Source organism: Nerophis lumbriciformis, linkage group LG23 (genome assembly GCF_033978685.3).
Source record: "Nerophis lumbriciformis linkage group LG23, RoL_Nlum_v2.1, whole genome shotgun sequence".
Lineage (NCBI taxonomy): Eukaryota > Metazoa > Chordata > Actinopteri > Syngnathiformes > Syngnathidae > Nerophis > Nerophis lumbriciformis.
In genome coordinates, this window is record NC_084570.2 from 4,819,371 (window position 1) to 4,846,191 (window position 26,821).

At 43.2% G+C, this 26,821-nt stretch overlaps 1 protein-coding gene across 1 annotated transcript; it reads left to right on the forward strand.

Annotated features, from left to right (window-relative positions):
* Positions 1-11,910: 11,910 nt before the first annotated feature.
* Positions 11,911-24,281, forward strand: LOC133622498 (putative methyltransferase DDB_G0268948). Its single transcript, XM_061985307.1, has 6 exons — positions 11,911-12,018; positions 12,140-12,300; positions 14,824-15,037; positions 15,301-15,404; positions 15,471-15,608; positions 24,065-24,281. Exons 1-6 carry the CDS (start codon positions 11,911-11,913, stop codon positions 24,150-24,152), a joined length of 813 nt encoding a protein of 270 aa, XP_061841291.1. The 3' UTR covers positions 24,153-24,281.
* Positions 24,282-26,821: the final 2,540 nt, after the last annotated feature.

The window sequence follows — 26,821 nt, forward strand, 5'->3', positions numbered from 1 at the left end:
GGGGCGGGCGGTAGCTTACAGTAGAAGAAGAAGCGCTTCCTGTTCTATGGGGGCGGGTGCTTACCTTGGCGGTTGCTTGCGTAGAAGAAGAAGCGCTTCCTGTTCTACCGGGAAAAAAGATGGCGGCTGTTTACCGAAGTTGCGAGATCGAAACTTTATGAAAATGAATCGTAATAAAGCGCACCGGGTTATAAGGCGCACTGTTAGCTTTTGAGAAAATTTGTGGTTTTTAGGTGCGCCTTATAGTGCGGAAAATACGGTATTTGATGTTCAAACTGATAAACATTTTTTGTTTTTTGCAAATAATCATTAACTTTAGAATTTGATGCCAGCAACACGTGACAAAAAAGTTGGGAAAGGTGGCAATAGATACTAAAAAAGTTGAGGAATGCTCATCAAACATTTATTTGGAACATTCCACAGGTGAACAGGCAAATTGGGAACAGGTGGGTGCCATGATTGGGTATAAAAGTAGATTCCGTGAAATGCTCAGTCATTCACAAACAAGGATGGGGCGAGGGTCACCACTTTGTCAACAAATGCGTGAGCAAATTGTTGAACAGTTTGAGAAAAACCTTTCTCAACCAGCTATTGCAAGGAATTTAGGGATTTCACCATCTACGGTCTGTAATATCATCAAAGGGTTCAGAGAATCTGGAGAAATCACTGCACGTTAGAGATGCGCGGATAGGCAAATATTTCATCCGCAACCGCATCAGAAAGTCGTCAACCATCCGCAATCCACCCGATCTAACATTTGATCAGAACTGCATCCGCCCGCCATCCGCCCGGTATATCTAATATAGACGATGCAAGGCATTAGTGAGGCACCTGCCAACTACTCCGGTTTTCACGTAATTCGTACGGTTTTCATCAACCTATTCCGGGTTACGGGTGCAGTGATAAAAAATACGTTTTTTCTTTAATTTAAAAAAAAAAGGGTGAAAACTACGCGAATTGCACCTTGTGCAGACAAGATTTTTCGATCGGACACGGAGGAATTAGCGATGTAAAAGACCACGTTGGGACAAAAAAACACAAGTCTAATGCCGTTGCTAGCGATACAAGTGGAAAACTTTCAACGTTTTTTGTCGCCCAAACAGATTCTTTGGATGTGATAAATGCCGAAGTTTTATTTACGGAGGCAATAATTGAGCATGGACTTCCAATCGCACTGGCTGATCACATGGGACAGTTACATGTTTGTAATGCAACCTTTAAAAATCATTACGCGGTGATCGCGATCCCAAAAATAAACTTTTCTTGCATGATAATGTCCAGAAAAATTCGCTTTATATTACTATAGAGTCCTTTTAACGAATGAGTTTGATGGTTTATCACAAACCTTAAATGAAAGAAGTCCTTTCTTCTCCTGCACCTGCATGCACTTTGGCCTTGCTTCCTGTGTGGTGCGCAAGCCTGTCGGCTGTATTTCACAGCACGACATACTGTTAAAAGTGTTTATACTATTTATGCTTTCAAGTCCAAGTTGAAGAAATCTTGTTAAATGTTGACAGCATAACTACCAAAATACAGAAGTATGTCCTTAATATTTTTGCAGTGCTATTTCTGTTGAAAAGTTCAAATGATTACATTAGAGATGTGATGTGCCACTTTTCAAGTGTCTGATGGCTTGAATTAATTTTCATTAATTTTTCATATTTTGAATTCTTTTGAAAGGCTTACAAAAAAACTACATTTGAATTGTAATTCCATGCTATTGACAGGACTATTAATTTTAATGAAGTTAGCTTACCATGTTTACAGTATGATAATTGTGATAGAAATGTGAATTTCGGGGGGTGGCGGGCAGGTAAGCTGCTTACCTGCTGCGCGTGACGCCGGCCGCGGCGAAGGCGGACGAGGCGGGGTGTCGGTGCGGTGGGCGCGGTAGTGACCCTGGACATGCGTCGGGCCCTTCTCGCGGATCGCCTCAGCTACGGCTCCCGGTGGGGCCCTCTCGGGGGAAGGGGCCTCGGTCCCGGACACCGGCGAGGCGTCCCTTCTCCGCTCCGTAAAAGTGTCCATCTCTTTTCTTTTTTCTTCTTCTGTTGTGGCATATGCAGCAGGTGCCTGCTCGTTTTTCGTATGTGGGTAACAACATTTAACTATGTGTATATATTTCCGAATTTGTTTAACTGCCACCCGCAAAAAAAAAAAAAAAAAAAAAAAAAAAAAATCTAATTGATCCGCCCGACCTGACCCGCACGCGGATAAAATCTTATTTTTTTAAATTTCATCCGCCCGATCCGCGGATAATCCGCGGACTCCGCGGTTGTGCCCGCAAACCGCGCATCTCTACTGCACGTAAGCAGCTAAGCCCGTGACCTTCGATCCCTCAGGCTGTACTGCATCAACAAGCGACATCAGTGGGTAAAGGATATCACCACATGGGCTCAGGAACACTTCAGAAACCCACTGTCAGTAACTACAGTTGGTCGCTACATCTGTAAGTGCAAGTTAAAACTCTCCTATGCAAGGCAAAAACCGTTGATCAACAACACCCAGAAACGCCGTCGGCTACGCTGGGCCTGAGCTCATCTAAGATGGACTGATACAAAGTGGAGAAGTGTTCTGTGGTCTGACGAGTCCACATTTCAAATTGTTTTTGGAAACTGTGGACGTTGTGTCCTCTGGACCAAAGAGGAAAAGAACCATCCGGATTGTTCTAGGCGCAAAGTTGAAAACCTAGCATCTGTGATGGTATGGGGGTGTATTAGTGCCCAAGACATGGGTAACTTACACATCTGTGAAGGCACCATTAATGGTGAAAGGTACATACAGGTTTTGGAGCAACATATGTCGCCATCCATGCAACGTTACCATGGACGCCCCTGCTTATTTCAGCAAGACAATGCCAAGCCACGTGTTACATCAACGTGGCTTCATAGTAAAAGAGTGCGGGTACTAGACTGGCCTGCCTGTAGTCCAGACCTGTCTCCCATTGAAAATGTGTGGCGCATTATGAAGCCTAAAATACCACAACGGAGACCCCCGGACTGTTGAACAACTTAAGCTGTACATCAAGCAAGAATGGGAAAGAATTCCACCTGAAAAGCTTAAAAAATGTGTCTCCTCAGTTCCCAAACGTTTACTGAGTGTTGTTAAAAGGAAAGGCCATGTAACACAGTGGTACCTACTCAGTGGCCTAGTGGTTAGAGTGTCCGTCCTGAGATCGGTAGGTTGGGAGTTCAAATCCCGGCCGAGTCATACCAAAGACTATAAAAAATGGGACCCATTACCTCCCTGCTTGGCACTCAGCATCAAGGGTTGGAATTGGGGGTTAAATCACCAAAATGATTCCCGGGCGCGGCCACCGCTGCTGCCCACTGCTCCCCTCACCTCCCAGGGGGTGATCAAGGGTGATGGGTCAAATGCAGAGAATAATCTCGCCACACCTAGTGTGTGTGTGACAATCATTGGTACTTTAACTTTAACTTTAACTTTAAACATGCCCTTTCCCAACTACTTTGGCACGTGTTGCAGCCATACAATTCTAAGTTAATTATTATTTGCAAAAAAATAAATAAAGTTTATGAGTTTGAACATCAAATATCTTGTTTTTGTAGTGCATTCAATTGAATATGGGTTGAAAAGGATTTCCGTTTATATTTACATCCAACACAATTTCCCAACTCATATGGAAACGGGGTCTGTATGTTGATTTATATTGTACAATATTGAGGAAAAAACTAGAACCTGTTCTGAATACTTTATAATGCAATAAGTGTTATTTAATTAAGATATTTGATTTGTGTACACACTGATTGGTTCTTACACAGGCCAGGCTTCTCTTCATGATGGCGAGCTAAGGAAAAAAAGCATCTAGTCCAAGGATCGTTCTTGGGAGATTCCAGCCAGGAACCCCACCACCTGTTCTGTCTGGGCTGGTAGGAGGATCTGGAGCCAACCCTCTACACATTTCCACCCTTAACCCCAGCACATGGACTGTACTGCTTGACTCTCCAAAACCTTTCTCCAAGAACTGTATTATCTGAGCTGAGATTTAAACAAGATCCAGAGACACTAAATAATTGAATTGGACCACACACAAAGCTGTTTCCTTTTCACATTCTTGTCTGTGCTCTTTCTTCCTGATGTTACACGCTCTGCCGGTTTTTCCCACGTATGATTTGTTGCACGGCAAACAAGGTATCTCATATATTACCTTGCATTTTAGATATTGGTCTATTTTGTCTTTGGTGTGAACTCACAGCTGTCGTAGTTTGGTGTGAGGTTTGACCGGATTATTGATGTAGGTGTTCATGGTCCTCTTTGTGACCATGTATGACCATGGCCCTGTTTTCTTTCTCATTACTTTTGTTGGTTTTTTATTTCCTCTTGATGATGTTTTGTTTAGCTTGTTGCCGCCCTGTATCTATGGCCCACTTTGAGTATGGGTGCAAGTTCTTAGTGCTTTTGTGTAATTTGTGCTGTTCCTCCTTCCTTCAATCATCCATCCATCCATTTTCTATCGCTTATTCCCTTTGGGGTCGCGGGGGGCGCTGGAGCCTATCTCAGCTACAATCGGGCGGAAGGCGGGGTACACCCTGGACAAGTCGCCACCTCATCGCAGGGCCAACACAGATAGACAGACAACATTCACACTCGCATTCACACACTAGGGCCAATTTAGTGTTGCCAATCAATCAATCAATCTTTATTTATATAGCCCTAAATCACAAGTGTCTCAAAGGGCTGCACAAGCCACAACGACATCCTCGGTACAAAGCCCACATACGGGCAAGGAAAAACTCACCCCAGTGGGACGTCGATGTGAATGACTATGAGAAACCTTGGAGAGGACTGCATATGTGGGTAACCCCCCCCCCCCTTTAGGGGAGACCGAAAGCAATGGATGTCGAGTGGGTCTGACATAATATTGTGAGAGTCCAGTCCATAGTGGATCCAACATAATAGTAAGAGTCCAGTCCATAGTGGGGCCAGCAGGACACCATCCCGAGCGGAGACGGGTCAGCAGCGCAGAGATGTTCCCAGCCGATGCACAGGCGAGCGGTCCACCCCGGGTCCCGACTCTGGACAGCCAGCACTTCATCCATGGCCACCGGACCTGTGCCCCCTCCCTCAAGGAAAAGGGGAGCAGAGGAGAAAAGAAAAGAAACGGCAGATCAACTGGTCTAACAGGGGGGCTATTTAAAGGCTAGAGTATACAAATGAGTTTTAAGATGGGACTTAAATGCTTCTACTGAGGTAGCATCTCTAATTGTTACCGGGAGGGCATTCCATAGTACTGGAGCCCGAATAGAAAACGCTCTATAGCCCGCAGACTTTTTTTGGGCTCTGGGAATCACTAATAAGCCGGAGTTCTTTGAACGCAGATTTCTTGCCGGGACATATGGTACAATGCAATCGACAAGATAGGACGGAGCTAGACCGTGTAGTATTTTATACGTAAGTAGTAAAACCTTAAAGTCACTTCTTAAGTGCACAGGAAGCCAGTGCAGGTGAGCCAGTATAGGCGTAATATGATCAAACTTTCTTGTTCTTGTCAAAAGTCTAGCAGCCGCATTTTGTACCAACTGTAATTTCTTCCTTCTGTCTTGTCCTTTGGTGATGAGATTGGTGTGTTCAAAAAGTGTTCTTACGACTGAGAGTTTGTGATTTATGGGATGTTCTGATGTCCAAAGGAGGTATTGATCTGTGTGTGTGTGTATTTTTGATATATTAGAATTTTTATACTGCCATCCTCCAAATGTTTTATGTCCAGGTCCAGAAGGTTTATTGTGTCGTCCTTTTTTTCTTCGTGGGTGAATTGTATATTGTTTGTGTCGTCCAGTGTATTGAGGTGGTCTGTGAGTTCTTCTTTATGTCCTATTTTTATTGTTTACAAGGCGTCATCCACATACATTTTCCTTAAGGAGAGGCCGCAGTGTGCTGGTGTTTTCCATGAAGAAGCCACTCATTATGGCTGACAACGGCTCCGCTATAGCGAACTCCTCCTTCTGCTTGTAGATTGTACCCCGGTACTGGAAATAAGTTGAAGTGGAGACAAATTCCAACAGCCTTGTGATGTCTTCAGCGGTGAGCGCGGTCCGTTTGTGTGGCGCTTTGTCCTGTTTGAGGTGGTTATGGACAGGGTGGATGGTGACGGTCATGGGTGTACGGGTGTTTTTGAATCGTTAGATTCTTGAGTACCTGGGCCAACTGTTTGGCATTTTTACGGTGTTGGTCTCTGAGTCCAAGGAGAGTGCTTTGGAAAAGTATGAAGTACGATATCACCACATAGGTCTGGCTATAACAGGGGTCGGCGAGCCGCATGCGGCTCTTTGATCACTCTGATGCGGCTCAGCAGCTTACTTGCTGAACCCCCCAATTTTCCCGTGAGACTTCCGGATTTCAGTGCCTCTCGCAGAAAACTCCCGGGATTAATATTCACCGATTTTCACCCTTACGGCCATAATAAGGGCGTGCCATGATGGTACAACATTTGGCGCCCTCTACAGTCTGTATTAACAGAGTGCCAGCCCAACACTTGTTATACAATATACATCTTTTGCTTACACATGTACGTGACAGCAAGGCATACTTGGTCAACAGCCACACAGGTTACACTGACGGTGGTCTTATAAAACAACTTTAACTCTCTTACTAATAATGCGCCACACTTTGAACCAAAACCAAACAAGAATGACAAACACATTTCGGGAGAACATCTGCACCTTAACACAACATAAACACAACAGAACAAACACCCAGAATCCCATGCAGCCCTGACTCTTCCGGGCTACATTATACACCCCTGCTACCACCAAACCCCGCCCCCACCCCAACCCTGGTCCCTCACACATCAACCCCCCCCCCCCCCCCCCCTCCCCCCTCTCTGTGCGTCGGTTGAGGTGGGCGGGGTTTGGAAGCGGGGGGTGTATAATGTATCCCGGAAGAGTTAGGGCTGCATGGGATTCTGGGTATTTGTCCTGTTGTGTTTATGTTGTGTTACGGTGCAGACATTTGTTTGTCATTCTTGTTTGGTGTGGGTTCACAGTGTGGCGCATTATTAGTGAGAGTGTTAAAGTTTTTTTTTTTATACTGCCACCGTCAGTGTGAGCTGTGTGGTTGTCTTGCTGTTACCTACGTGAGCAAAGCGGAAGCCCCATACAAGGTGTGGCTGATCAGGCACGCTGACTGTAGTGGGTGCTATATGCTGCACCATCACGGCAAGCGCCAATCAATAAAAACCTGCGTGCCGCACCAGCTTTCAAATTCCACATAAAGGTGTGGGTAGCGTGTCTGAGACCCCTGGTTATACATAGCACAAAGCAAAAAAAAAAACTTCGTATGCAGTGTTATTTCATTTAAAATTTCAAAAATTGTTTGCGGCTCCCATTGTTTTCTTTAATTTGTGAAAATGGTCAAAATGGCTCTTTGACTGGTAAAGGTTGCCGACCCCTGGGCTATAAGAATAAAAATTACAATAATTTCTCTAACTCGTAGCCGACGGTGCAATAAAATAAAAAGAAATACACAGAACGACCAAAAAATTAACTAATTTTGCCAAAATGTTTAGCTTTGGACCAACAATTACGGAGAAATTGTAGTGACTGCCTCCTATGTATTTGTAACAGAGGTGGGTAGAGTAGCCAGAAATTGTACTCAAGTAAGAGTACTGTTACTTTAGAGATTTATTACTCAAGTAAAAGTAAGGAGTAGTCACCCAAATATTTACTTGAGTAAAAGTAAAAAGTATGTTGTGAAAAAAACTACTCAAGTACTGAGTAACTGATGAGTAACATACACACACATATCATATATATACATATATACACACAAACATATATATATATATATATATATATATATATATATATATATATATATATATATATATATATATAAAAACACACACACACACATATATATATATATATATATATATATATATATATATATACACACATATATATATATATATATGTATATATACATACATTGATATATACAGTATATAATTTATATTTATTTATTTTGCCGTTTTTGTTTACATGTTAAAGGTGTTTTAATGAATATACATGCATGTTCAACACATATGGATTCCTTTCTTTCATGAAGACAAGAATATAAGTTGGTGTATTACCTGATTCTAATGACTTGCATTGATTGTAATCAGACAGTAGTGATGATAACGTCCACGTTTTCAAATAGAGGAGAAAAAAAGTTCCTCCTTTCTGTTTAATACCACATGAAAGTGGTTGGTTTTTGGCATCTTATTTGTCCAGCTTCCATATTCGTTTTTATACACTTTACAAGAAATACATTGGCGGCAAACTCCGTAGCTTGCTAGCTTGTTTGCGCTGGCTTTCGGAGACTCTTATTTTGAAAGCGCAGGCGCGATGGAGCGGCACTTTTATTGTGAAGACAGGAACTGTGCAGTCGGTCTTTAGGCTTTTGACGGGATGTACGGTTGAAATGGAAAAGGGTCTTTTTTCCTTCACACTTTTGTTTGATTGATTGGAACTTTTATTAGTAGATTGCACAGTACAGTACATATTCCGTACAAATGACCACTGAATGGTAACACCCCAATAAGTTTTTCAACTTGTTTAAGTCAGGTCATGTGACCGCCTGGCTCTGTTTGATTGGTCCAACGTCACCAGTGACTGCATCTGATTGGTGGAACGGAGTGAACGTCACCAGTGACTGTATTTGTTGAAACGCAGGCACTATGAAGGTCTGTCTGACAGACCAAAACAAACAAAGCGTGCATTAACAGATCGATACAAATTAGTAGCGAGTAGCAAGCTGAATGTAGATAAAAGTAGCGGAGTAAAAGTAGCGTTTCTTCTCTATAAATATACTCAAGTAAAAGTAAAAGTATGTTGCATTAAAACTACTCTTAGAAGTACAATTTATCCCAAAAGTTACTCAAGTAGATGTAACGGAGTAAATGTAGAGCGTTGCTACCCACCTCTGATTTGTAATCACTGTATGTATCACTCATTATGTATTATTCTAACTGACCTTTCTCTTTTGTAACATGCTAAGTCAAAAAGTGGACTGTTGTAGTTTTTCCAGTCTATTCCTGCACAATTACTCAGTTATGGTAACAATGGCGAGGAGTAGAGAATATGGGGTGATTTGTGGTCCAGAACATATTTTGCTTTATTCATTAGTGACATATTTCTTGCCATTTTATGTTGTATATTTTTAACGTGATTTCCAGTTCATTTCATCATCTATTTTTAAAACCAAAATGTGTTTTCTTAACTTTTTCAGTGTCCGGCTATTTGTATTTGTGTTTGACTTTCTCTTCTGCTGTTACCATTCATCCAGGCATCCATCTTTTTCCGCTTATCTGAGGTCAGGTCGTGGGGGCAGCAGCCTAAGCAGAGAAGCCCAGACTTCCCTCTTCCCAGCCACTTCGTCCAGCTCCTCCCGGGAGATCCCGAGGTGTTCCCAGGCCAGCCGGGAGACATAGTCTTCCCAACGTGTCCTGGGTCTTCCCCGTGGCCTCCTACCGGTCGGAAGTGCTCTAAACACCTCCCTAGAGAGGCGTTCGGGTGGCATCCTGACCAGATGCCCGAACCACATTATCTGACTCGATGTGGAGGAGCAGCGGTTTTACTTTGAGCTCCTCCCGGATCACAGAGTTTCTCACCCTTTCTCTAAGGGAGAGCCCCGCCATCCGGCGGAGGAAACTCATTTTGGCCGCCTGTACCCGTGATCTTGTGCTTTCGGTCATGACCCAAAGCTCATGACCATAGGTGAGGATGGGAACGTAGATCGACCGGTAAATTGAGAGCTTTGCCTTCCGGCTCAGCTCCTTCTTCACCACAACGGATCGATACAGCGTCCGCATTACTGAAGCCGCTGCACGGATCCGCCTGTCAATCTCAAGATCTACTCCTCCCTCACTCGTGAACAAGACTCCGAGGTACTTGAACTCCTCCACTTGGGGCAAGATCTCCTCCTCAACTCAGAGATGGCACTCCACCCTTTTCAGGGCGAGAACCATGGACTCTGACTTGGAGGTGCTGATTCCCATCCCAGTCGCTTCACCCTCAGCTGAAAACCGATCCAGTGAGAGCTGAAGATCCTGGCCAGATGAAGCCATCAGGACCACATCATCTGCAAAGAGCTGAGACCTAATCCTGGAGTCACCAAACCAGATCCCCTCAACGCCTTGACTGTGCCTAGAAATTCTGCTGTTACCAAATAGCATTATTTTAGCTTGACTGAGATTCAAAGATAGTGTTTTTGTCAAACCATCTCCTTAATTTGATTATTGTTTCTGTTATTATTTGTATTAGTTTCTGTGTGTTCAGTCCTGAACAAAACACAGGCGCTATGTTGTGTGTTTACCTCACATTAGACGCTGTAATCGGTGAACCTTCACTCACTCGATCATTCCTTACTTCTGTCATGACTTGGTCCTGGGGTTTAGTTTTTCTCGAAGGCAACGGAAAGTTGGCTCGGGCGAGACGGGAATGAATGTACATTTTTATTTAAACACTATAAATACAAAACAAGGAAGTAAACAAAAGGCGCGCACAATGGCGGAGAACAAACTATGAAACCAAACACTTGCACAAAGGCAAAAAAACTATGAACAACAAAAAACACTAACTGTGGCAATAATAAACAAAACTTACTTTAGAGATGCTACCTCAGTAGAAGCATTTAAGTAGAAGCATTTAAGTCCCATCTTAAAACTCATTTGTATACTCTAGCCTTTAAATAGCCCCCCTGTTAGACCAGTTGATCTGCCGTTTCTTTTCTTTTCTCCTCTGCTCCCCTTTTCCTTTTCCTTGAGGGGGGGGGGGGGGGGGGGGCACAGGTCCGGTGGCCATGGATGAAGTGCTGGCTGTCCAGAGTCGGGACCCGGGGTGGACCGCTCGCCTGTGCATCGGCTGGGAACATCTCTGCGCTGCTGACCCGTCTCCGCTCGGGATGGTGTCCTGCTGGCCCCACTATGGACTGGACTCTTACTATTATGTTGGATCCACTATGGACTGGACTCTCACAATATTATGTCAGACCCACTCGACATCCATTGCTTTCGGTCTCCCCTAGAGGGGGGGGGTTACCCACATATGCGGTCCTCTCCAAGGTTTCTCATAGTCATTCACATCGACGTCCCACTGGGGTGAGTTTTTCCTTGCCCGTATGTGGGCTTTGTACCGAGGATGTCGTTGTGGCTTGTGCAGCCCTTTGAGACACTTGTGATTTAGGGCTATATAAATAAAGATTGATTGATTGATTGACTTGGCATGGACAAAAAGGAGCAGCGTGAACGACGGACATGAAAAAAGAGTCAGAAATGTGCAGAGCATAAATGTGGGGCTGTCACCAGAAAGACAAACTGAAAAACAATGAACTTAAATACTACAGACATGATTAACGAAAACAGGTGCGTGACTCAAAACGTGAAACAGGTGCGTGACGTGACAGGTGAAAACTAATGGGTTGCTATGGTGACAAACAAGAGTGCACAATGAGTCCAAACGTGGAACAGGTGAAACTAATGGGTAATCATGGAAACAAGACAAGGGAGTGAAAAGCCAGAAACTAAAAAGTCCAATAACTAAACAAAACATGACTAAGACAAAACATGATTACACAGACATGACAACTTCTGCAAATGCATACATGTCAAAAAAACCAACAAGGAAGCAATGCAAAAACATAGCACCAGATCAAAGTTGGTAGCAGTCATGGCGCCCTGTAGTCATGTAAGTGCCTTTCGACCGATCATTGAGGAGATTGCCTGGAACCCATTTGGCCATACTCTCTTTACACAACTCTGACATACATGTTCTTATAGTGACATCTAGTGTTCATTCAATACAAACACACATGCAAATAACCGTACCGACAACCCTCCCCTTATGTTAATGTTTTTGGTAAACAAGCCAATGTGGAGCAACAAGCTCATCTAGTTCATTCTGAGGAATCATGGCGGTGAGATTGTTTGAAGAAAGCAACCATGCTGCTGCTTACCTGCAGTACAGAGTGACACCTGAGGAAATTATTAATAAGATTATGGACTTCATGAAACCAAAGGTATGTTTGTGAATGTGAACACCCAATCGGATGATCTATTCAAATTCAGCTTGTGTGCTTTGGATGCACAAGTTACATTAAAAGCAAAAAAAATACATTTTTCATATATTATTTTTTTCAGGTGGAAAAGAAGTTCAACCTTGCAGTGGATGTTGGATGCGGTTGCGGTCAGGGGACCGTACACTTGGCCCCCTTCTTTGACCAGGTTGTTGGGACAGACATTAGTCCTGCCCAGCTGCACATGGCTCAGGCTAATAGTGTGCGCCCAAATGTGACGTACAGGTGAGACATAAATAGGACTGGTCCAAGTGGAATGCAGTTTATCGACATTTTCGGTCACTTGGAGTTCAACTTGTACATGTAGCTTTGGATTAAAGAAGACCTCGGCATGGCAGTGAAACCTTTATTTGAACAGGATTTTACAACTGATTTTGTATCTCGATGTTGCCAGATGTCACAAAAAAAATAACAACTAGTTCTATGAAAACAACCTCAGTCGCGGTCAAAAGTTTACATACACTTGTGATGTAATAACTCTATCACTTTGTGATATAGTTATTGGAGCACATACTTGTTGGTCACAAAAAAACATTCATGAAGTTTGGTTCTTTTATGAATTCATTATGGGTCTACTGAAAATGTGACCAAATCTGCTGGGTCAAAAGTATACATACAGCAATGTTAATATTTGGTTACATGTCCCTTGGCAAGTTTCACTGCAATAAGGCACTTTTGGTAGCCATCCACAAGCTTCTGGTTGAATTTTTGACCACTCCTCTTGACAAAATTGGTGCATTTCAGCTAAATTTGTTGGTTTTATGACATAGACTTGTTTCTTCAGCATTGTCCACACGTTTAAAGGGGAACATTATCACAATTCCAGAAGGGTTAAAACCATTAAAAATCAGTTCCCAGTGGCTTATTTTATTTTTCGAATTTTTTTCAAAATTTTACCCATCACGCAATATCCCTAAAAAAAGCTTCAAAGTGCCTGATTTTAACCATCGTTATATACACCCGTCCATTTTCCTGTGACGTCACAGTAGTGATGCCAATACGAACAAACATGGCGCATAGAACAGCAAGGTATAGCGACATTAGCTCGGATTCAGACTCAGATTTCAGCGGCTTAAGCGATTCAACAGATTACGCATGTATTGAAACGGATGGTTGTAGTGTGGAGGCAGGTAACGAAAACGAAATTGAAGAAGAAACTGAAGCTATTGAGCCATATCGGTTTGAACCGCATGCAAGCGAAAACGACGAAAACGACACGACAGCCAGCGACACGGGAGAAAGCGAGGACGAATTCGGCGATCGCCTTCTAACCAACGATTGGTATGTGTTTGTTTGGCATTAAAGGAAACTAACAACTATGAACTAGGTTTATAGCATATGAAATACATTTGGCAACAACATGCACTGTGAGAGTGGAGACAGCCCAGTTTTCATCAATTAATATATTCTGTAGACATACCCTCATCCGCTCTCTTTTCCTGAAAGGTGATCTGTCCAGTCCAGTTGGAAATGCATCTGCTTTGAGTGTCGCAGGATATCCACACATTCTTGCCATCTCTGTCGTAGCATAGCTTTCGTCGGTAAAGTGTGCGGAACAAACGTCCAATTTCTTGCCTTTTTCGCATCTTTGGGCCACTGGTGCAACTTGAATCCGTCCCTGTTCGTGTTGTTACACAAGGTACGGAAAACAGTCGAAAAAACGGAAAAAAACAGAGCTGATTTGACTCGGTGTTTGTAATGTGTTTGAGAAAATGGCGGATTGCTTGACGTCACAATGTGACGTCATCGCTCCGAGAGCGAATAATAGAAAGGCGTTTAATTCGCCAAAATTCACCCATTTAGAGTTCGGAAATCGGTTAAAAAAATATATGGTCTTTTTTCTGCAACATCAAGGTATATATTGACGCTTACATAGGTCTGGTGATAATGTTCTCCTTTAAATCAGGACTTTGGGGAGGCCATTCTAAAACCTTAATTTTAGCTTGATTTAGCCATTCCTTTACCACTTTTGACGTGTGTTTGGGGTCATTGTCCTGTTGGAACACCCAACTGCGCCCAAGACCCAACCTCCGGGCTGATGACTTTAGGTTGTCCTGAAGAATTTGGAGGAAATCCTTCTTTTTCTCTGTCCCTTTTACTCTCTGTAAAAGGGACTAAAAGTGAGGAAGGCACTTGCATGGAGGGCCCTGAACGGCATGACCAGTGTATGGAACTCCAACCTCCCCCAGCCAAATCAAACTCAGCTTCTTCTATGCGAGAGTTGAGTCAGTTCTCCTCTATGGCAGAGAATGCTGGACCCTGAAGCCAATCCTGGAGAAGTCTCTGGATGGATGCTACTACAGCAGTGCTTAACATCAACAAGAGTACGTAACCAACAGAATCCTCTACAAGGGAATACCAAGGGTGAGCGAGAAGATTGCTGTAAGGAGAATGAGACTAGCAGGACACTGCCAAAGGCATCAGGAGCTGCCAGCCAGCGAATTGGTGCTGTGGGAACCAACATCCCCGTTTTACCAAGAAAATGTCACAATGAACCCTGTAAGATCCGACCAAAACATGTGGTCATACTCGCTAGGAGTAGCTAATAGCTCGAGATTGACATACATTTGTTTTCCAAGGAACGGGAAGAAGGGATACGGATGATAACCTAAGCGACTGCGAAAACCAGGGTACAATTCTAACAAAAACTGTCATTGAAAACCCAACAAAATGAAAAGCATACCGAGTTAAATACATTTTTAAGAGGCTCTCTGTCAAACTTTCTAACCTCTCTCCACACTTCTGTAGGCAGTGTCCAGCAGAGGAACTACCGTTCGAGTCAAACCAGGTTGACCTCTTGGCGGCCATGACGGCGGCCCACTGGTTCGACCGCCCGCGCTTTCTGAAGGAGGTGGACCGTGTGCTGAAGCCTGGTGGCTGCCTGGCCCTCCTAAGCTACACGATGGACTTGGAGCTGGAATATGGCGATGCCACAAGTGCGCTTAACAACATCTGCGAAGAGGTGATTTTTGAATTGTCTTAAATTGTGAGCAGCGGTGGACCTCAGAAGTAAGGGCGGGAAAAATGATTGATTCTTCAATGCATCATGATTATGATAATCCGCTGGGTGTCTGCAGTAATGTGGTCATTGTACTGTACTAATATTGTAGTATTTTCTGTAGTATAACTGTAGCAGTGTAACAATTCCGAGGACGCGTCAGTGGTTCATTGTTGAAATAGCTTTCACCTTCATGTTTTGTGCCCCTAATTATTGTTTATGATTAGTTCTATGCAGTGTTGCGACCCTTCAGAAACCCTTGTCTGGACTTCTGCTCTTTAAAGAGCTACTTAGAAATGTTTGAATCCTGCTCCTATACGGACAAAGAGTGGTGAGTGTCTCAGCTGAGTGATTCCAAACCGCAATATCTTAGCAGCTAAACTATTTTTCAATCCAGGAATGGCTGTCTAAGAGTTAAAAGGACGGTGACGGTTAACAGTTACATGGGCATGGTCGAGACTTTCACCAGCTACCGGAAACTGAAGCAGCAGGACGCCGCAGAGGCCAAACTTCTTTCTGATGATATCAGAAACAAGTGAGACATTAACACGCTCCTACTGTTTCACCTCAGCTAACCAGCAGCTGAACATTGAACCTCTCCCCCTCCTGAACACTTAACACGTCTTTGCTGGTATACTGCCGTTTATGGTGTAACTCATGAAAACTTTAAGGCACTGATGCCATGTATTTTTCTACTGAAGAGACGGTGAAAAAAAAGAATGGAGTGATACAATAGGATAAAAACTGATGACACAAGATAAAAACGATGGCATTAGTTATTAGCAACAATTTAATTGTAGGTCAGCACTCTTCTGTGGTTGGCTCCACAGTACAGTGCTGAAGTCTGATTGCACTAGTAGCTTTGTTGTTGTCATTTCACAACAGTCATTCTAGATGCTCATTCTAGGGACTTGGAGAAGGCATTCGACCGTGTCCCTCGGGAAGTCCTGTGGAGATTGCTCAGAGAGTATGGGGTATCGGACTGCTGATTGTAGCAATCTGCTCACTGTATGATAAGTGTCAGAGTTTGGTCCGCATTGCCGGCAGTAAGTCGGACCGGTTTTCATTGAGGGTTGGACTCCGCCAAGGCTGCCCTTTGTCACAACTTTGATGGACAGAATTTCTAGGCGCAGTCAGGGAGTTGAGGGGATCCAGTTTTGTTGCTGCAGAATTAGGTGTCTGCTTTTTTGCAGATGTTGTGGTGTGGCTGGCTTCATCTGGCCAGGATCTCCAGCTCTCACTGGATCGGTTCGCAGTTGAGTGTGAAACAACTAAGATGGAAATCAGCACTTTCAAATCCGAGTCCATGATTCTCAACTGGAAAAGGTTGGGGATGAATTCCTGCCCCGATTGGAGGAGTTCAAGTACCCCGGGGTCTTGTTCACAAGTGAGGTAAGAGTGGATTGTGAGATCAACAGGCGGATCGGTGCAGCGTCTGCAGTGATGCGGCCCTTGTATTGATCCGTCGTGGTGAAGAAGGAGCTGAGCCGGAAGGCAAAGATCTCCATTTACCGGTCGGTCTACGTTCCTATCCTCTCCTATGGTCATGAGCTTCGGGTTATGACCAAAAGGACAAGATCACGGGTACAAGCGGCTGAAATGAGTTTCCCCCCTTAGAGATAGGGTGAGAAGCTCTGTCATTCGGGAGGAGCTCAGAGTAAAGCCGCTGCTTTTCCACTTGGAGAAGAGCCAGATGAGGTGTGCCCAGAATGCCTCCCGAACGCCTCCCTGTTTCTGACTGGTAGGAGGCCACAGGGAAAACCTAGAACAAGTTGTCTCCCAGCTGGCCTGGAAACGCCTCAGAGTCCCTCGTGATGAGCTGGAAAAAGTAGCTGGGGGGAGGGAAGTCTTGGCTTCTCTGCTTAGGTTTCTGCCCCCGTAACCTGAATTTGGATAAGCAGAAAAAGATGGATGAATAGTTATTCTTGATATTAATGCAGATACTAATGCAGTTGGCCTCATTTATTGATGGTTCCGCACAGTGTTGGTCATCTTACCTTAAAAAAAGTAATTAGTGACAGTTACAAATTACTGCGCCTCAAAAAATAATCACTCAGTTACCTCATTGTAAGAGTAACTAGTTACTCAGCAAAGTAACTGTGACGTTATTTTTCATTTCGTTGTATATTATCTATTCTTGTTGTATTATTATTATCTATTACGTTCGATAACATCTTATAACGTCAAAAATGTTTATGTTTATTGATTGAAGAATAAAAAACACTATATACAGTATTTTAGAAAATGTTGCATTTATCTGAACTCAGTAGAGTGCAGTGTGCCATACGATATGCAAATACATTAAAATGTATAATAAATAAATATTACGGAAAGTAACAACATTAAATATTGAAAGTACAAAACCCAATTCGGTATTCAAAAATTTAAACTTTGGTAAAAAGACAACAAAATATGTTTTGTTTAGTTTTTGACTACCTTACTTCTGTTTCAGCACCCCTGGGTCGGTGTGTTTTGGTTACCATGGGTGCTGATTAGTTTCACCTGCCTCTGATTAGTGGTCGGGATGCTCACCTGCTCCTGGGCACTAATCAGAGAGCTACGTATTCCTGTTTTTCACCACAGTCTGGCTGTCTTATTTGCTCTATGCAACAGTTATGTCGTGTACCTTTCTTGCTTACTGTGCTAAGTTTTGTCTTAGCTCCCCGTGCAATCGGCAAGCGTCTCTTTCAGACTTAGACTTAGACTTCCTTTTATTGTCATTCAAATTTGAACTTTACAGTACAGATAAGAACAAAATTTAATTGCATTGGCTCGTTGTAGTGCAGGATAAAAGAGCAATAAGGTGCAGATATAAATAAATAGGTTACTGTACAGATAAATATATTGCACTTTTGCATATGCATCCACGTTTATGGATGTATGTTATATTGTCTTTATATTCCAGCGAGTTAATCCATTTTTTGGGAGGAATTAAGGGGATTATTTTGATGCGTTCAAGAGTCTTACGGCCTGAGGGAAGAAGCTGTTACACAACCTGGAGGTTCTGCTACGGAGGCTGCGGAACCTCTTTCTAGAGTCCAGCAGTGTATTTTTGTCTGCATCCTGTCTGATTTATGGAAAATAAATCATTGTCTTACCTACACCTTGCCTCCGGAGTTCCGTCTGCATCTTGGGAGAACGATCCACGCAGTAAAATGCGACCTCGGCGTGACACCAAGGAACATTTGGCCTTTAAGTAGTGCAATTCTCTGCACCTCTATACTATAATAAAGCCTTAAAGGGGAACATTATCACCAGACCTATGTAAGCGTCAATATATACCTTGATGTTGCAGAAAAAAAGACCATATATTTTTTTAACCGATTTCCGAACTCTTAATGGGTGAATTTTGGCGAATTAAACGCATTTCTATTATTCGCTCTCGGAGCGATGACGTCACAATGTGACGTCACATCGGGAAGCAATCCGCCATTTTCTCAAACACCGAGTCAAATCAGCTCTGTTATTTTCCGTTTTTTCGACTGTTTTCCGTACCTTGGAGACATCATGCCTCGTCGGTGTGTTGTCGGAGGGTGTAACAACACGAACAGGGACAGATTCAAGTTGCACCAGTGGCCCAAAGATACGAAAGTGGCAAGAAATTGGACGTTTGTTCCGCACACTTTACCGACGAAAGCTATGCTACGACAGAGATGGCAAGAATGTGTGGATATCCTGCGACACTCAAAGCAGATGCATTTCCAACGATAAAGTCAAAGAAATCTGCCGCCAGACCCCCATTGAATCTGCCGGAGTGTGTGAGCAATTCAGGGACAAAGGACCTCGGTAGCACGGCAAGCAATGGCGACAGTTTGTTCCCGCAGACGAGCGAGCTAAACCCCCTGGATGTCTTGGCTCACACCGTCCCTTATGCCACCGGAGATGATCAAGAGAAGAATATCGACCCTAGCTTCCCTGGCCTGCTGACATCAACTCCAAAACTGGACAGATCAGCTTTCAGGAAAAGAGCGCGGATGAGGGTATGTCTACAGAATATATTAATTGATGAAAATTGGGCTGTCTGCACTCTCAAAGTGCATGTTGTTGCCAAATGTATTTCATATGCTGTAAACCTAGTTCATAGTCGTTAGTTTCCTTTAATGCCAAACAAACACATACCAATCGTTGGTTAGAAGGCGATCGCCGAATTCGTCCTCGCTTTCTCCCGTGTCGCTGGCTGTCGTGTCGTTTTCGTCGGTTTCGCTTGCATACGGTTCAAACCGATATGGCTCAATAGCTTCAGTTTCTTCTTCAATTTCGTTTGCTGTTCTATGCGCCATGTTTGTTTGTGTTGGCATCACTGTGTGACGTCACAGGAAAATGGACGGGTGTATATAACGATGGTTAAAATCAGGCACTTTGAAGCTTTTTTTAGGGATATTGCGTGATGGGTAAAATTTTGAAAAAAACTTTGAAAAATAAGATAAGCCACTGGGAACTGATTTTTAATGGTTTTAACCCTTTTGAAATTGTGATAATGTTCCCCTTTAAAGAACTTTAGATAAATCTGCTAAATTAAGTAAAACATTTAAAAACGTTCCTGGATGACATTCTAAAATCGCATGTGTGTACAATTATCGGGGTATTTTCTTAAGCTGATTTTAACTATGCAAGTGAGTAATCACCTGTGATTAAACAGGATGAATCCAAATTCCAAAATGTGATGAATCTGATTTTTAAAAAATGACTGCATTTGAGCATGTGTTGATGTGAGGTGAGATCTGAGTTGCTTGAGGCAGACATGGTTAAATGTTGTTTTTTTGGACATAGCGTGCATGTGACATAGCGAAAAAGTACTTGCAGTTTGAGAACGCTACCTTTGAGATTCCCTGGCTCTTACTTACTTCTCACAGTTATCGCGGTCTTGTTGCGTGTCAGTCAAAAGCGTACAGTGAGACAGCGTGAGCAGGGCATTATCCGTGCAACCAGCCAATCATCATCAGCGCTTTTACAACGGAGTCATCATCCCTACCCTTTCTCTCTGCATGCAGCTGATGTGTGGCCGGAACGTGACACCTTGCGTTTCATTCAAACAGACTGTAGCAACAAACCAAATCAAATCAAATCAACTTTATTTATAAAGCACATTTAAAATTTACCACAGGGGGTAGCCAAAGTGCTGTACAATGGGCATGTTGAAAGATAAAACGAGAACCGAGCAGACACAAATACAACACAAACAGAGCGCGAAATATCCTGCTGAAAACGTCTCGGAATGATGACGCCGGCACGTGACGTCACGGATTGTAGAGGACATTTTGGGACAGCATGGTGGCCAGATATTAAGTCGTCGGTTTTCATCGCGAAATTCCACAGTATTCCGGACATCTGTGTTGGTGAATCTTTTGCAATTTGTTCAATGAACAATGGAGACAGCAAAGAAGAAAGCTGTAGGTGGGAAGCGGTGGATTGCGGGCGGCTGCAGCAACACAAACACAGCCGGTGTTTCATTGTTTACATTCCCGAAAGATGACAGTCAAGCTTTACCATTGTTCTGTGGAGAACTGGGACAACAGAGACTCTAACCAGGAGGACTTTGAGTTGGATGCGTAGACTCGGTACCGTGAGTACGCATGCAGCTGCGGCTTCCAAACATTTGATCGCTTGCCCGTACGTGCGTGCCGCTATGTGCATGTCACGTACGTAACTTTGGGGACTTTGGGGAAATATGTGTGCTGTATGAACTTTGGGGAGGTGAACGGTACTTTGGGCTGTGGGATTGAGTGTGTTGTGCAGGTGTTTGAGTTGTATTGGCGAGTTATATGGACGGGAGGGGGGAGGTGTTTGTTATGCGGGATTAATTTGTGGCATATTAAATATAAGCCTGGTTGTGTTGTGGCTAATAGAGTATATATATGTCTTGTGTTTATTTACTGTTTTAGTCATTCCCAGCTGAATATCATGTCCCACCCGCCTCTCACAGTATCTTCCCTATCTGAATCGCTCCCACTGCCCTCTAGTCCTTCACTCTCACTTTCCTCATCCACAAATCTTTCATCCTCGCTCAAATTAATGGGGAAATCGTTGCTTTCTCGGTCTGAATCGCTCTCGCTGCTGGTGGCCATGATTGTAAACAATGTGCAGATGTGAGTAGCTCCACAACCTGTGACGTCACGCGCATATCGTCTGCTACTTCCGGTAGAGGCAAGGCTTTTTTATCAGCGACCAAAAGTTGCGAACTTTATCGTCGATGTTCTCTACTAAATCCTTTCAGCAAAAATATGGCAATATCGCGAAATGATCAAGTATGACACATAGAATGGACCTGCTATCCCCGTTTAAATAAGAAAATCACATTTCAGTAGGCTTTTAAAAACAGGAAGAGAGGAGTGCCTGTCTAACACTCAGAGGTAGGTCCCAGAGCTTGGGAGCAGCAGCGGCGAAAGCTCTGTCACCTCTAAGCTTCACCCTTGTGTCAGGGACCGTCAGTAGCGGCTGATCGGCCGATCTTAGGGATCGGGTGGGGCAGTAAGGAGGTCGGAGAGATATGTTGGAGCGAGGTTGTTTAGACATTCAAGGTTGTTTACACCAATTCACACTCTAAGTAAAGGCAACAGCGATGCAATGATGGGAACAGTATTTTATTAGTTTACTTGTTCCTGAAAATATATTGCCGTTAGTAACCCCATTATACTCTAATTCTATTGCAAACACTGCTTCTGGACATGGTCAAAATAACTGAAGTGGAAATTATGAATTATAAATCAATTATTTTCATAGCAAGAGCCATAACAAATTTTTTTGCAACCTTTTTTCGTCACATTTATACTCTTTTATTCCAATATGGTAATAACTGCCAATCAGTGGCCATGATACTGAACAGTGCTCTCTGATTGGTTTGGTCTCCGCTCATGGCCAATACTACCGTATTTTCCGCACTATAAGGCGCACCGGATTATTAGCCGCACCTTCAATGAATGGCATATTTCATAACTTTGTCCACCAATAAGCCGCCCCGGACTATAAGCCGCGCCTACGCTGCGCTAAAGGGAATGTCAAAAAAACAGTCAGATAGGTCAGTCAAACTTTAATAATATATTGAAAACCAGCGTTCTAACAACTCTGTCCCAAAATGTACACAAATGTGCAATCACAAACATAGTAAAATTCAAAATAGTGTAGAGCAATAGCAACATAATGTTGCTCGAACGTTAATGTCACAACACACAAAATAAACATAGCGCTCACTTTCTGAAGTTATTCTTCATTCGTAAATCCTTCGAATTCTTCGTCTTCGGTGTCCGAATTGAAAAGTTGGGCAAGCGTGGGATCCAAAATGGCCGGTTCCGTCTCGTCGAAGTCATCGGAGTCAGTGTCGCTGTTGTTGTCCAGTAGTTCTGTGAATCCTGCCTTCCGGAAAGCTCGGACCACAGTTGTGACCGAAATATCTGCCCAGGCATTTACGATCCACTGGCAAATGTTGGCGTATGTCGTCCGGCGCTGTCTGCCTGTCTTAGTGAAGGTGTGTTCGCCTTCGGTCATCCATTGTTCCCACGCCGTTCGCAGTCGTGATTTGAATGCCCTGTTGACACCAATATCCAGCGGTTGGAGTTCTTTGGTTAATCCACCCGGAATGACGGCGAGTGTTGTATTTGTGTGCTTCACTTGTTTTTTGACACCATCTGTGATGTGGGCGCGCATAGAGTCGTATATCAACATGGACGGAGCTGTGTGAAAAAAGCCACCCGGCCTCTTCGCGTAAACTTCCCTTAACCACTCGCTCATCTTTTCTTCATCCATCCATCCCTTCGAGTTAGCTTTTATGATGACGCCGGCTGGAAAGGTCTCTTTTGGCAAGGTCTTCCTTTTGAATATCACCATGGGAGGAAGTTTCTGGCCATTAGCATGGCAAGCTAGAACCACAGTGAAGGACGACTTCTCATTCCCTGTGGTGCGAATATTCACCGTACGTGCTCCCGTTATATCAACAGTGCGGTTCACAGGAATATCAAAAGTCAGTGGAACCTCGTCCATGTTGATAATGTGCTCTGGCCGGATCTTTTTTTCAGCTATCTTGTTTTTACAATATGCACGGAAAGTAGCCAGCTTTTCTTTAAAGTCGTTAGGCAGTTGCTGTGAAATAGTGGTCCGTGTGCGGATGGAGAGATTGCGTCTTTTCATGAACCGGAAACACCAAGAAGCACCACCTTTAAAATCATCCAGGTGAAGTTCGCTTGCTAGCGCTGTTGCCTTCATTCGAATAGTGATGGTGCTGACACTTCTGCTTGCTGCTCTCTGCTCAACAACCCACTGTTCGAGTTCGTCCTCCAACAGTTGCCATCTTGCTTTGTTCCCTCGGAAACTCTGTTTTGTCTTCTTTACCTGGCGCAGGTCATCTTCTTGCTTCCTCCACCTACGCACCATTGATTCATTTATGTTATATTCTCTTGCTGCTGCTCTATTTCCGTGTTCTTCGGCATGACTTATTGCCTTAAGTTTAAATTCTGCGTTATACGCGTGTCGCTTAGTAGGAGCCATTTTGTAGTCTGGTCTTTACAGATGTAAACACACAAAGGAAATGAAACGAAAATCCGCGCGCTTCTTCTTCTTCCGGGGCGGGTGGTTGCTTACAGTAGAAGAAGAAGCGCTTCCTGTTCTATGGGGGCGGGTGCTTACCTTGGCGGTTGCTTGCGTAGAAGAAGAAGCGCTTCCTGTTCTACCGGGAAAAAAGATGGCGGCTGTTTACCTAAGTTGCGAGATCGAAACTTTATGAAAATGAATCTTAATATTAATCCATATATAAAGCGCACCGGGTTAAAAGCCGCACTGTCAGCTTTTGAGTAAATTTGTGGTTTTTAGGTGCGGCTAATGGTGCGGAAAATACGGTACTCTAGTATTGATATTTCTAGTTTATTTAGCCATTTTTATGCGGAGAAGGCAAATATTTGAAATGCGTTTTGGCGATGGACAACTGTACAGTGATAGGATAGTTATCAGGGTTATGCAAACACAGCACAACATATAATGACCTTGAACTGTCTCGTGTCTCAGGTTGTTGGGCGCCATGCAGGTGTCCTCACCAGAAACGGAGCTCACCTTGGTGTTTACGTATTTCTACATATTTGCACGCAAACCTTGATGCTTCGGACTTTTCCAATAAAACAAGAACTGAAGGTTTCTCCCATGGCCACTCATGTGAGTTGCAAGAAAATACAATCTCAGCATGCATCCTGACTTTTAAATAAAACTTGAAGTTGAAAAAGAAAAAGTGGTGGGAGCTTTTTTAATTGACATGATCTTAACCTTCCTGAATTAGACTAACGCATCCTTAAGTTTTTTATGTTTTGTTCAGCTGCTGTGGATACATTTTAGAGACTAAGAAAGTGTTCGGTTTCTACCACTTTCTAACTACCGTATTTTCCGCACTATAAGGCGCACCTAAAAACCACACATTTTCTCAAAAGCTGACAGTGCGCCTTATAACCCGGTGCGCTTTATTACGATTCATTTTCATAAAGTTTCGATCTCGCAACTTCGGTAAACAGCCGCCATCTTTTTTCCCGGTAGAACAGGAAGCGCTTCTTCTTCTACGCAAGCAACCGCCAAGGAAAGCACCCGCCCCCATAGAACAGGAAGCGCTTCTTCTTCTACTGTAAGCAACCACCCGCCCCCGGAAGAAGAAGAAAAAACGCGCGGATATCACCGTACGTTTCATTTCCTGTTTACATCTGTAAAGACCACAAAATGGCTCCTACTAAGCGACAAGGATCCGGTTCATAAAAAGACGCAATCTCTCCATCCGCACACGGATTACTACCGTATTTCACAGCAACTGATATTCCTGTGAACCGCACTGTGGAACGGGAGCACGTACGGTGAATATTCGCACCACAGGGAATGAGAAGTCATCCTTCACTGTGGTTCTAGCTTGCCATGCTAACTTCCACCCATGGTGATATTCAAAAGGAAGACCTTGCCAAAAGAGACCTTTCCAGCCGGCGTCATCATAAAAGCTAACTCGAAGGGATGGATGGATGAAGAAAAGATGAGCGAGTGGTTAAGGGAAGTTTACGCGAAGAGGCCGGGTGGCTTTTTTCACACAGCTCCGAAGGCGAACACACCTTCACTAAGACGGGCAGACAGCGCCGGACGACATACGCCAACATTTGCCAGTGGATCGTAAATGCCTGGGCAGATATTTCGGTCACAACTGTGGTCCGAGCTTTCCGGAAGGCAGGATTCACAGAACAACAGCGACACTGACTCCGATGACTTCGACGAGACGGAACCGGCCATTTTGGATACCACGCTTGCGCAACTTTTCAATTCGGACACCGAAGACGAAGAATTCGAAGGATTTACGAATGAAGAATAACTTCAGAAGGTGAGCGCTATGTTTATTTTGTGTGTTGTGACATTAACGTTCGAGCAACATTATGTTGCTATTGCTCTACACCATTTTGAATTTTACTATGTTTGTGATTGCACATTTGCGTACATTTTGGGACAGAGTTGTTAGAACGCTGGTTTTCAATATATTATTAAAGTTTGACTGAACTATCTGACTGTTTTTTTGACATTCCCTTTAGCGCAGCGTAGGCGCGGCTTATAATCCGGGGCGGCTTATTGGTGGACAAAGTTATGAAATATGTAATTCATTGAAGGTGCGGCTAATAATCCGGTGCGCCTTATAGTGCGGAAAATACGGTATACTTCTTATCCTATGATGTGATGTTTACAAGCTATTCAATATTTCTTTTGTTTCATTTTTTGAAACCAATAAAGTACACTTTGATGTCAATATTATACATTTTTAAATGCTTTGATATGTACATAATTGTAACTAGGCCAACCTAATCCATAGTTTATTCTTTTTTTTATTAATCAATTCAACAAAATAATACACAATAATACAAGCAACATTCAGAATAGCAATCAACAGAGCAACACACAGACATGACACAAAACAATCCAAAAGTAGTCAAACAAAAATTAATAATATCGACAACAGTATCAATATTAATAAGAATTCCAACGTAGCAGTGATTGTAAATCCCTCACTGACATTATCATCACAGCCATTTATAAAAAAAAATAAAAACATTTCGAAAAATGAACAATAGTTTATTGTGATATTTTCTGCTTGTAGTAATTTCTAAAATAACAATATAAATAAATATTTTTTTACGACGTCACTTTTTTGTGTGCTTTAATTCATTGATTAGATCCAGAGGTGGGTAGTAACGCGCTACATTTACTCCGTTACATCTACTTGAGTAACTTTTGGGATAAATTGTACTTCTAAGAGTAGTTTTAATGCAACATACTTTTACTTTTACTTAAGTATATTTATAGAGAAGGAACGCTACTTTTACTCCGCTACTTTTATCTACATTCAGCTCGCTACTCGCTACTAATTTTTATCGATCTGTTAATGCACGCTTTGTTTGTTTTGGTCTGTCAGACAGACCTTCAAAGTGCCTGTCTTACTGGTGACGTTTCACTCCGTTCCACCAATAAAATGCAGTCACTAGTGACGTTTGACTCCGTTCCACCAATCAGATGTAGTCACTGGTGACGTTGGACCAATCAAACAGAGCCAGGCGGTCACATGACCTGACTTAAACAAGTTGAAAAACTTATCGGGGTGTTACCATTTAGTGGTCAATTGTACGGAATATGTACTGTACTGTGCAATCTACTAATAAAAGTTCCAATCAATCAATCAAAAGTGTGAAGGAAAAAAGATACTTCTTTATTTCAACCGTACATCCCGTCAAAAGCCTAAAGACTGACTGCACAGTTCCT